The sequence below is a fragment of the Lithobates pipiens genome, unplaced genomic scaffold, assembly GCF_037356315.1.
Source record: "Lithobates pipiens isolate NorthernLeopardFrog02 unplaced genomic scaffold, aLitPip1_a1.2 Scaffold_23, whole genome shotgun sequence".
In the NCBI taxonomy this organism is placed as follows: Eukaryota; Metazoa; Chordata; class Amphibia; order Anura; family Ranidae; genus Lithobates; species Lithobates pipiens.
In genome coordinates this window covers 95,926,520-95,939,548 of record NW_027507785.1, presented here as the reverse complement: position 1 = coordinate 95,939,548, position 13,029 = coordinate 95,926,520, and the positions used below count along the sequence as shown (strand labels likewise).

General features: G+C 42.3%; 1 protein-coding gene across 1 annotated transcript in view; it reads right to left on the bottom strand.

Annotated features, from left to right (window-relative positions):
• Positions 1–13,029, bottom strand: part of DCP1A (decapping mRNA 1A) — a 108,643-nt gene that overhangs the window by 39,980 nt on the left and 55,634 nt on the right. The window contains exon 4 of the mRNA XM_077452079.1: positions 8,433–8,499. Coding sequence (XP_077308205.1) covers positions 8,433–8,499 — 67 coding nt within the window. The remainder of the gene's footprint in view (positions 1–8,432; positions 8,500–13,029) is intronic.

Here is a 13,029-nt window from a genome sequence, read left to right as displayed (position 1 = left end):
ACCTAAATATAGGGGCCGTCCTCAGTCCCCTTCCCCACATCCTGCTAAAGAGTTTTATATGACTGTAAGATGAACCCTTAAGCAGTTCTGCTGATTTTATCTGCGTTTAGCATACTGAGTGAGTGAGTGAGTGAGTGTGTGTGTGTGAGTGAGTGCGAGTGTATAAACCTGCAATAAACAGATAAAAAAAAAAAAAAGTCCACTATCGGCTGATGTCACTCAGCAGTTCCAGGCTCTGGAGCGATCCCGACTTCAAATGTCAGGATCTACCCAGTTGCTTGAACCGGCAGCTGACTCAGAGCCTGAGCCAACTGTTCCAGTGAGCACTGGAGGCGAAAAGCAGAGAGCCCATCAGTATGAATGGTTTTTATTTTATTATATATAAATAAAAATATAGAATGCTATTTTATTAAATTCCCACACTTCTCTTTTAAATAATGTGTTTTATATCAGATTAGAGGTCAGCTTCATCTCCTACACATAAAAAATGATAAATAACCTCATCCAATGCTATCCCCAGCTGATCAATTCAACAGATATCCCTGCTTTCCCAGTTAAACCCTTTCAAGCCACAATGTGGCCATGACAATTGACTAAAACTGATATTAATTTCCCTCCCATAATCCTAAAAACCCTGTTAATCAACAAAACGAGCTTTACATCTTCATAGTGGCAGCTAAGCTGGTCTGTCATCTTTAAAGTCAGGTATGGTACCCGCTGAAGGCAACGCCAAAGGATTCCATCCAAATGATTCTCGAACATGCCACTCATACAAGTCACTATTTGTGCAGGTCCCAAATTTGCTCGCCAAAGTTGCAGAATGAAAACTCAGACTTTGCATTAATGTGGCAAAAATTTGCTTTCAAAATCATAGCATTAAAAGTTATATAAAATAGGGTGTCAAGATTAGCAGATCCATGAACTAAATTACATTTACCTCCCTGTAGCACTGTTGACAAGGAGTTCTAACACAATGCAAGATGGAAGGGAGAGGGGTTGACAGCACTTTTCCTGACCAGCAACGCAAGTGGAGAGTTTACAGCACTGTCACTGACCACCAGTGAAAGCAGGAGGGGGGGGGGGGGGGTAAAATACTGAAAAGGACACCAAAACAGAGGGGTTATTATTGCAAGTACTGACTTCAATGTTAGAGGCTATTATAATGGCTACTAACAGTAGTAATGGGGGGTAATAATCGCACCCACTGAATATAAATGGGGTTATTGATATCACTGACACCAAGGCTGGGGTTATGCTTGCGCCTACAGACACCAAGGTTGGGGTTATGCTTGCGCCTACAGACACCAAGGCTGGGGTTATGCTTGCGCCTACAGACACCAAGGCTGGGGTTATGCTTGCACCTACAGATTGTGCTGAGGTTATTATTGTCCCTACAGACACCAAGGCTGGGGTTATGATTGTGCCTACAGACACCAAGGCTGGGGTTATTATTGTACCTACAGACACCAATTCCGGGGTTATTGTTGTGCCTACAGATACAAAGGCTGGGGTTAGTGTTGCATCTACAGACACCAAGGCTGGGGTTATTATTGCTGCCATTGGCAGCAATGCTGGGGTTACTACAGCAGTCAGGGAGCGAAAAAAGCCAGAGGGCTATTATTGCAATCAGGGAGCAAAAATGCTGGGGGGGTTACTTTTGCGGCCAATGACACTTATGCAGGTGGTTATTTTTGCAGCCACTGACGCTAATGCTGGGGGTTATTAATGTGGTTACTAACACTAATGCTGTGGTTTATTACTGCGGTCACTGACACTAATGCTCTAAGGTCTCTTCAGGTAACTTCTACCTTTCCATAAAAATTACCCAAACATTTGTGTCTATTCATAAAAGCGTGGCAACATGTTTTGTTATGAACACCAACAGGATAATAAATTGGTAGGGTAGAAAAGATGCAATACAGTGACTGCACCTGTCAAGCTATATGAATAACGAGAAACCAATAAATCAGTCTCCCAAGTGATCTGGATGCTCATATTTCAGATCTGAGTATTCAGAATTTAAGCGGATTTGGGCAATGTACACCCAAACTTCTATGGTAACCATCTCAATGCAAGAATTTCTCTCCTCACATTTAAAAAAAAAACTGTTATAAACATTATAAAGAAGGGCTTAATAATGTTGATCACTTTAAATATTAGAACTGTGGAGAAGTATTGAGGCATTTTTATTTAATAAAACGCACCATTTAGAAGTTTTGTCCATCTATTGGATGAATAACAAATCTAAACCATTTCAGTTCCACTGGCAGCCTCCACATCCTGGGCAGCTGGCAGCTTCCGTAAGGGATTCTGTTCTATGAATCTTTCCAAATAAAAATACAATGTACCTTCATAGGCAAGTTATTGCATGGTGTACATATAGTTACATACAATGCTTAAAACAACTGCAAGGTACAGGTCTATACAGGAATAAATGGGGTACCAGTCCAAAAGCCATAAACCCATTTTTTTTTTTTTATTCTATTGCTTATGCCAATTTTTTGTCAGGTCATAAGGGGTGTAGTTATGCATTCTAAGCTGACCATAAAGTAGTACTAAAGTCGTAAGATTTTTTTTTTGTTTACCTTAATGCAATCTATGCATTAAGATAAAAAAAACCTTCTGCATGCAGCTCACACCCACCAGCCACCTTTTATACTTACCTGAGCCGGTGTTCTGTCGAGAAGTGCCCCCCCATCGAATAGATATGTACTGCGCATGCACCGTACGGAACAGCACAACAGCTAATTTGCCGATCAGCCGGGCTGACACAACCACGGCAAATGCGCACATATTAGGAGGTATCTCTCGATGGAAGATACCATTTCACGGGCACAATTGAAACCTATACAAACAGCGGGGGAGACCGTAGTTCTCAGATTGTGCATCGTTGCTGCTGGACGGCGGCTATTGGCTGTGTTGAAGAGCTGGTTTTGTTTGTGTTGCAAGCTGCCCTTTCACACAGGCAAAACGGACTGTTAAACACAGCAAATCCGCCCTGCAACACAGACAAAACCGGACCATCAGCACACTGTAAAGCCGCCCCGCAACAGCGAGGCACAATGTGAGAACTACGGTCTCCCTCTGCTGTCTGTATAGGTTTCAATTGTGGCCGTGAAATGGTATCCCCCATCGAGAGATGCCTCCTACGAGGTGCGCTTGCGCCTGGGTCACGTCACTCCAGCTGATCGGCAAATCAGCTGGAGTAACTGCGCATGCGCAGGCACTATTTGATGGGGGGCACTTCTTGACAGAACACCGGATCTCAATCCAGCACTGTGCACGAGAGCAGCGATTCTCTCCTCTCTCCCACTTGGCTCATGCTGCTGTCAATTAAATCCTTTGACGAGGGAGCAGGGGGGCAGGGCCGAGCCTCACTCTGTGTCTATAGATAAGTATGGTAACTATGCACAAATACCCCCCTAAGCAAGCAGCTTGCTAGAGGGGTACAAAGAAAGCAGGAGGAGCCAGGAACACCAGCGGGGGGACTCCAGAGTATCAGGGCTGCTCTGTGCAAAACCATTGCGCAGAACAAATATCATTTTTGTTATTTAAATTATAAATTTAATATGTGGATCATAGTATATACCTTTTTTTAACCCTTTCTCGAGGCTCACTATTTTCAATTAGATTCTGCTCACATTTCGTGTAGCCGGAACTCCCTTTTTTACTGCGATTCCACGTGTTACGAATAGAGCAGGCCATTCACTTCAGCCAGAAGAGAATATTTCTAGTATGTGCATGTACTGCATTCCATGCATACATTTGGTTTATCCACTTTTAAAACCTGGCAGATGCACTTTTAGTGAATGATCTACCAAAAACAACCCAATTTTTTTCCATCGTATGTACCCAGTATTTTCATGGCCTCCCCTTCCTCCCTGCCTGTTAGATGCATATTTTTATACCCCAACTTGCATTATTACACAACAGAAAAAACGCTAGTGTGCATGGAGCCTAAGGCCGCGTACACACGGGCGGATTGTCTGGCCAACTAAGTTCGTCAGACAATCCGACAGACAGTCCGCTCAAAATTTGCATGAACGGACTTGACCACACACGATGAGCAGACAGTCCGCTGAAAGCGTGCGCGATGACTTGTACAGCACGTACGACGGGACTAGAAAAACGACGTCCTATACACTGCAATGCAACCTTCGGCCGTGTAAATCCTTTCTGAGCATGCGCCATACTTAGTCCGTCCAACTTGCCTACACACGAGCGGACTGTCCGCTGAAACCAAGTTTGAACGGACAAAATTTCGGAAATTCCGTAAGACTTTGTTCGTCAGACAGTCCGCTGAAAAAGTCCGCTGAAGCCCACACACGAGCGGATTGTCCGCTGAAACACGGTTCAGCGGACTAAGTTGGACAGACAATCCGCCCGTGTGTACGCGGCCTAAGGCTTCATGTACAGTACAGCTCCTAAACTTGAATTTAGGAGCTTTTGAAGTTTTTTGGCCAACGCTCCTAAACTCAACTCCATAAAAGCCTGTGCGTCGGTGTACATAGTGTACACATTGGCTGTTAGGATCGTTTAGGAGCCGCTGCGGTTGGGGGAGCTGCAACCTCCCTCTCCTGAACACAGTAGAATCGCGATAGAAATGTTTTGAATGCCGGCTGCAAAACGCGGCAAAAATCGCCGAAAAAATATTGGCACGATTTTACGTTTTCCTGTGGCCGGCGATCATAATAGGCTATGTGTACATGAAGCCTTAAACTGTTAAAAACATTATAATGAAGAGCTTATGTTTATTACTTTAAATATTAGAACTGTGGATAAGTATTGAGACATTTTTATTTAGTAACGTGTATATTTTTATACCCCAAAATGCATTGTTACTCAACCGCAAAAACTGAAGATGACCTGACAGATGGGATACTTCCAAAATTTACAACTCATAGGGGGTTCATCAGCTTCATAAACTACTTTAAATTACATTGCCTGTGATAGATACACTGATCAGAACAAGTTTTCAGTACAAAAAAAAGCCCAAAGAGTGACGATAAGTTTATCCGAGAAACAGATTTTACTCTACTTCACCATGTGTTCATTCTAAATGATAGAGCGCTAGGTAGATATAATTCATGAATTCCATTATTTCTCACTGCCACTTCTGCAAAGAGAGGGATAAAAGTTAATTGGACAGAACTGCAGGAGAGATGGAAATCTGTTGCCAGTCATCTATCATACAGAAGTAAGAAGGGCCTTTAAAGACGATGCACACGCTGCACAGCAAAGATTACCCTTCCAGATGATCAGAGCATCACGGAATGAGCAACACAATTAAAAGAACTAATTGAACTTCCTTACTGGGAGCATGAGCATCTGGCGATGTGTTTAGTAACTGCTGCACTTATGCAGTCACTAACAAACAGAAATTGGTTTATTCTTGCTGATCTTTCCATTGAAAAACTCCCAAGTTCACCCTGTTAAAGCTCAACTCCAGGCAAGCTGCTAAATATGCAGATAAAATACATGTGTGTCAACTGTTATTCCTGTCCAAGGATTTATATTCCTTTCCATTCAGTGCTGAGATTTACATCTCATGCTGCTAAAGTGAAAACCAATGCAGTCCTATCATCACCTATCTCATACTGAAATTATACAGTGAAGTAGAAGCAACAGGCTGATGAGCTCATCCCACAGCTCACGTTGCTCTTTCCTCCTGTCAGCATGATCCCTGTCAGTAAATACTGCAAGCAGCACATCCAAGTGACGTTTAATGCTTATCTTCTCCTTCCAAATCTGAGCTCAGGGAATTGCAGGTGGCCGTTTTCTTTTCACAATCATACTTGCCTAGGTGGATGCAGCATAGGTCTGATCCTGCATCTGTCCCCCACCAGCTCTAACACTGACAAGCGATCCTACACCGCCAATTGCTCAGGGATCTCCGAGAACCGAGCAGAGAGCTGGTGACCGTCAGTCACCAGCTCTCTGATCTGCCTCCCCACGCTCACTGGAACACTGGCCTGTGGAGGGGGCAGGAGCAGCCAGCTCAGGCTCTCGACGGCTCGCTCAGAGGCTGAGCTGGGTGCCGGTCCAGGCATGTGGGCAGATCCCAACGTCATCGTCGCAATCTTACTCGAGCCTGGACCGGCCCTGGCATCAGCTGACAGCGGGCTTCAATCCACTGTCTGCTGAAAATAGGTCACAGGAGTGCAAAACAAACTGCGCTCCTGTGATCCAAAGGAGAAGTAAAGCCAAACGAGCTTTGGTGGTACTTCTCCTTTAAGCCGGCCATAGACTGTATGAATCTTTACCGGTTAAGCAGAAACTGCCCAAGATTAGAACCAAATATGGACAGGCTGAATGTACCCAAGTTAACTGATCGACCAACTTGGGTACAACCAGCCTGCTGGATTTTACATTGCGATTATTGCAATCACCGTACCTGCCGGAGAAACACAATGGGTTGGCAGGAGGGAGTTCCCTGTCAACACTGGTTGATCCGTGGTTGCAGGAAACTAGCTGCACTTAAATATATATTTAATGGACACTCAAATGAAACTTGTGTTTACTATCTGCTGGCAGAACAGCTTTAAATGATTAGTACACCTAAAACGAATATTTCAGACTTAAGTGTCAACAGGCTGAATCACTCTCTGGCTCCAAATGCCTCTCAGACTTAGGAGTTGTATGACTAGAATGCAGTTATTTCAGGACAATGAAAACACTTGTGCTAACCAGAGAGAGCAGAAACAACTGGACATACCTTTTAAGGAAGAAACAGGGACATTCTTATCTTGAGGCAAAGAAAGAATAACTACACTATAGACCATAGCTTCCCAGAAGGAGCAGAAATAAAATGTTCTCATATCAACTACTTTACCTTCAGCATACTTTTGCCTCCTTTCCTTCATCTCCTATCAACCACCATTCTGCCAATAACATGAAGGCCTCATTCACACAGGGCGTACTACAGCATAACCCCCATGGAGGGCTGTAATTACCCGTATGGGGATGTAAGCGTTTCATGCATCCCCGTGCTGCATTCACATTGATGTCTGCACAGAATACCTGTACATTCCCATGTAGGTAAACATGGCCCTCACACGGGTGTATGCCCTCATGTGAGCAAGGCCTAAAGAGAAAGCTACCGTATATAGTAGAAGTATGAATGCGGTCATTGCTGAACACTCTGCAAATGCTAAATGCCTGGCTGACTAGTTGAATCAGCAGCTTCAGTCAGCGACCCAGAAAAAGTATGCAGATTGGGACTTGCTTCCCTGCTTTGCAGGCTTGTTTTGGGTCAGTGACGCAAAAGCAACACGTCTGTAGACAACCAGGTAACTAGCAGATGTCAAAGGCAGCCTCAGTACTTTTCTAACGCATGTTTTCTATGAATCTGTGCTTTGCCAGTGCCCCCTCCCAAACACCACAAGCTCTTTTTCTCTTCACTCTGCTACCACTCTATTCAGCCACTGGGAGCAGTAGAAGGGTGAGCCCAAATCTTGGCTTATATAGCACTATGGACTCTCCCTATGTGATAGAGCTGGTGATTGATGAATCAAATGCTTTTTCATACCTGAAATATACACTATATTACTTTACACGCACTTGAACTTTAATGGCATCCCAGTCTTAGTCCATAGGGTCCAATATGGAGTTGGCGCACCCTTTGCAGCTATTACAGCTTCAACACTTCTGGAAAGACGGTTCACGGGGGTTTAGGAGTGTGTCTATGGTAATGTTTGACCTCACAAATGTGCTTCTGGAAGAATGGGCAAGCATTCCCACAGAAGCTCTTATAACTGCAAAGGGTGGGCCAACTCAATATTGAACCCTACAGACTAAGACTGGGATGCCATTAAAAGTTCATGTACATGTAAAGGGAGGCATCTCAATACTTTTGGTAATATAGTGCATCATCTCCCCTGGGGGCTGAAAAGAAGGGGACACCACCCCACCTCCGCCTTTCTGTTCTGCTTTTTGGGGTGGAGGGGAAAGAAAGGCGAATAAGTGCCGATTAGGGGAGAAGGCAAAAGGTTTGCTTTACTTGTAAGCCTAGCACACACCATCAGTTTTTTATTCAACGAAAAAAAAAAAACAGACAGCTCAGGTCAGAGATGCTGTACTAACAATCTGATGTTAGTACAGCGACCTCCCCTGATGAGCTATTGTGCTCTGACAGGGGGACACACCCCCCCGCCAGAAAACGCCAGAGCTCTCAGTCATTGGAAGAGAAGCCGTATGTCAGCTGTTTTTATTACTGAACTGGTCGATATCACCTGGCATTCGACTCGTGTGCTAGGCTATATTCTAGTTAATTCAATTTAAAAAATGCACAGTGCCTTTACAACACGTCAAAAGGACCACGCAGGTTGCATTTGCATCATTAAAACACCAGTTAAGACAGTACATGAAAACGCAGCAAATACAGGCTTCTTAGGAGGTGAGACAAGTAAGATGTAGCAATCAATCATACTCACTGGGCCATCAGTTTTGCAATCCTCTGGCAGTCATGCTTGTCATAGAACCAGATACTGTAAATGGACACTAAAAGAGATAGAGACAAAAAAAAAAAAAAAAACACATAAGATAAGAACCACTATCATCCCTAATATGTGTCTTCTCAAGTCACACAAGATAACCCCAAACCACACACAAGCTATGCAATCCGAAATGCCAAACAAAGAAACAAAGAAACAAAAAAACAAAAAAAAAAAAACAAACACAACATTATACATACACTTCGAAAGTATGGAGCAAAAAAAAACACACACAAAGAAAACATTTCTATACATTTTCTACATTGTCATATTAGGTTTATATGAATATCTTAGTTACACGTTTTTAACCATTATTGTATGTGGTTATACAACTTCGTGACTAATCTCAGCTTATATTCTAATATTTACTATTTTTTTATGTTTTAAATTTATGCACGCAACTTATTTTTATGCTAAATATTCTTTATGGTAAATATTTGCCTTTATAAAAGTACATTCGATTTTGCACCAGAGGGTGGTGTCACCATTCTCTGAGTTGCAACATTTCCTCTAAATGTTGTCATGGATGCTTAGGACGTTCATGTTATATTAAAAAGAGTGGTTCGGTTACCATGACGTTCATGTGTGCATGACTTTCAATAGGGAGATTAATGGTTTCGGCGATGCGGACAATCGACATGCTGTCAAAAGTGAGGCTTGATCCGCTCACGTCACCACATCCCGAATTTTCGTTACGGAGTTCGATGGTGTCGTTTACGCAGATGTTTGACGCGCTGTTGAAAATGAGGCTTGACCCACTCACATCACCACTTCCCTCTGAGCGTTATGCTGACCAGGCATGATCCAGTCCATGTTTCATAATGAGGCTTGACATGCACGCACAGGCACCATTTGGTAAACAGGAAGTGACCACAGTCATACACTTTGGAAGCCAAGATCCAATCACAGGTTGGCATTCACAATTTTGGGGTCACATTTTCCTTTATAAACGCAATGACTAGAGCAAGCTCATACCCCAGATGATGTCTCCTTACACAAAACGCGTCGGGGCGAGCTCTGCTGATGTCATTGAGTTGCATTTATTTATGATTAAAAGTGCTTGTTTTACTCTTTCCAAATGTGAGTGTTCCCAATTTTTATATTAAACTCAGTATACCTACGGGTTTACACTATGTGGAGTTTGTTGCCTTCTCGGTAATATACCGAGTATGTTACATGGTATAATGTTACATGGTTAAAGACACATCCCACCAAGACTTGTGGACACCGGTTTTTCTAAGTAGAGCACAGTTGGAACCCTTTTCAGTATATGGAGGCATCTCCCACTCTTGGCATAAACCATACATGTGGATGATCCATCCTCTGGTGTTTACATCACAAGCCTTGGTGACTCATTTGGCATATGCCCATTTGGGTCCATTTTTTCTGGTAAGTCTTTTTGCAATCGGTGGTGGCTGTCTTTCACACCCATTTATGTCTTAAAGGACTACAATTGTCCTATTTGATTCAGGCTCATCATATATGATCACAAATTTTCAGTCTTTTCACTACATGGACTCTTTACACGAGATAGAGAGATAGAGAGATAGAGAGATAGAGAGATAGAGAGATAGAATATGATCATTATTTCTGTTCATAGATATATTTAACCACTTGCCGACCAGCGCACGACGATGTACGTCGACAGAATGGCACGGGCAGGCAAATGGGTGTACATGTACGTCCCTTTAAATTTGCCGCCCTGCCATCGGGAGCGCGCCGCCGCCGGCGCGCTCCCGCGCTGGTCGGGACCCCCCGTGAGTCCGGTCTCGATCACCGCGGGCATCCCCGCGATCGTCTCACGGAGCGGCCAAATGAAGAAATGCCGTTGTAAACAGCATTTCTTCATTCTGCCTAGCAACTAGTGACGCTGATCTCTGCTCCATGTGATTGGAGCAGAGATCAGTGTTCACTAAATGAAAGCCCAACCCCCCCACAGTTAGTAACACACCCCTAGGAACACTTAACCCCTACACTGCCACCCACTGGTTAACCCCTTCACTGCCAGTGTCATTTACACAGGAATCACTGCATTTGTATAGCAGTGATTACTGTATAAATGACAATGGTCCAAAAAATGTGTCAAAAATGTCCGATGGGTCCCCCACAATGTCGCAGTCACAATAATAATAATAATAAAAAAAAAAAAAAAAATAAAACGCTGATCACCGCCATTACTAGTAAAAAAAAAAAATTATAATAAAAAATTATTAATAAAAATGCTATAAAACTATCCCTATTTTGTAAACGCTATAATTTTGCGCAAACCAATCAATAAATCGCTTTTTGCGATTTTTTTTACCAAAAATATGTAGAAGAATACATATCGGCCTAAACTGAGGGAAAAAAAATGTTTTTTTTAAAATATTTTTGGGGGATATTTATTATAACAAAAAGTAAAAAATAATGCGTTTTTTTTCAAAATTGTCGCTCTATTTTTGTTTATAGCGCAAAAAATAAAAACCGCAGGGGTGATCAAATACCACCAAAAGAAAGCTCTATTTGTGGGAAAAAAAGGACGTCAATTTTGTTTGGGAGTCACGTCACATGACCGCGCGTCAGTTAAAGCGACGCAGTGCCGAATCGCAAAAAGTGGTCTGGTCTTTGACCAGCAGATTGGTCCGGTCTAAAATGGTTAATATGAGCACCAACAGTTATTAATATATTCTTTGAATTCTGTAGCCATGCTCGTCATTAAACCAGATACTGTAAATGGACACTAAAAAGAGATAGAAACAAAAAACAAAAGATAAGCACCACTATCATCTCTAATATGTGTCTTCTCTAGTCACACAAGATAACCACAAACCACCCACAAGCTATGCAATCTGAAATGCCAAACTTGTGATAAAAAAAAAAAAAAAAAAAAGCATGAAACTGCCTGTTTAAAGTAAATTGATACAAAAAAAGAGATATATATATTATATATATATATATATATATTTATTTTTTGTCTATGATGCAACAGGTGTAATTCAAGTGGATTTAAAAATCATGCAGCCCAATTTTTATTAAAAAGGAATTTATATAATTTTTTTGCCAAAATATAAAGTTCCCAGCATAAACTAATCTTGCTTTTAACAAAAGTATTCATGTTAAATCGGCATAAACTCAAGCTGCGAGTGGCCCTGTTGGCACTACCCAACTCGACAAATCAAAGGAGTCGGGTGGAAAACAAGCAGCTGAACAGTGACTTCGTCCTATAAGATGCAGTCACTGTTCAAATATCCAGACAGCCGCAGGTGCTTTGACTGCCTGAATACAACAGCCACCAGGGAGAATGCTCTATCGATTCTGTTTAGCATGTATGGGGGGAAACCAGGGCTTTTATTCAGCTTGTGGCACTAACGAGAAAACCTTAACCTCTATGGCTTGCATTAGATTATTAGACTGTCAGCAGGTGGATTGGTACATTATAGCAAACCTGGGAGAAAACCAGCAGTGCTGAGCTTATAGTCTGTGCTCCTGGTTTATTTTTCAGTTTCACTGCAGTGTACCTTTAAGTGGCTATCAGCAATATTCCAACACTTGAGTTGCCAATATCTGAACCATTACTCAGAAGTACAATCAGAGTACTAAAAATGAAGATGAGCAGTCCTCCAATTGTTATTTCTCCAAGGGAGGATCCTTGATACAGAAACTAAAAACGTACAACCTTTAATAAATCGTGTAATGTGTCAGGATGTCCCGAGCTGTCAGTACTGAAAACATCCAGTCCCAACAACTAATTCAACACTTTTACCCAATGATACCTCAGTACAACAAATCTGAAAGGTCTGGGAAGTTTTCCAAAGTTTAAAACAAATTAAAAGTTTAAAAATGTAAAAAAAGTTTACACTGATAGGTTTCTAAACTGTTGATTTATATCTGTGTTTGTGAATCTACACTGATCAGCCATGACGTCACTGCTGACAGGTAAAGTAAATAATTATCTTGTTACAATAGCGTCTGGAAGTGGGTGGGATATATTAGGCATAAAAGAGAAAACATTTTGTCCCTGAAGTTGATGTGTTGAAAGCAGAAAAAAAATGGGTAATCGTAAGGATATGAACAACTTTGACAAGGGCCAAACTGTGGTGAGTGAGAGCAACTCCAAAACTGTAGTGCTTGTGGGATGTTCCCTGTCTACAATGGTTCGGACCTACCAAAAGTGCAAAAAAAAAAAAAAAACTGTCAAACCAGGGATAGAGTCATGGACGGCCAAGGCTCATTGATCTATGTAGGGTGCGAAGACTGACTCAAGAAGTCTGAGACAAAAGAGGAGCTACTGTAGCTCAAACTGCTGAAAAAGTTAATGCTGGTTCTAATAGAAAGGTGTGCGAACATGCAGTACATCGCAGTGTGGGGCTGATTAGCTGCAGACCGGTCAGGGAGCCCAATGCCGTGTCCATGGCCAAAAGCATCTACCGTGGACATAAAAAGTCTGCGCAACTCAATTGAAAAAACAAAATGGAAATCTTGGGGGGGGGGGGGGGGAGTAAAAATAATAAAAAAAAAATAATAATGTGGTTGCATATGTGTACACACCCTCATAACG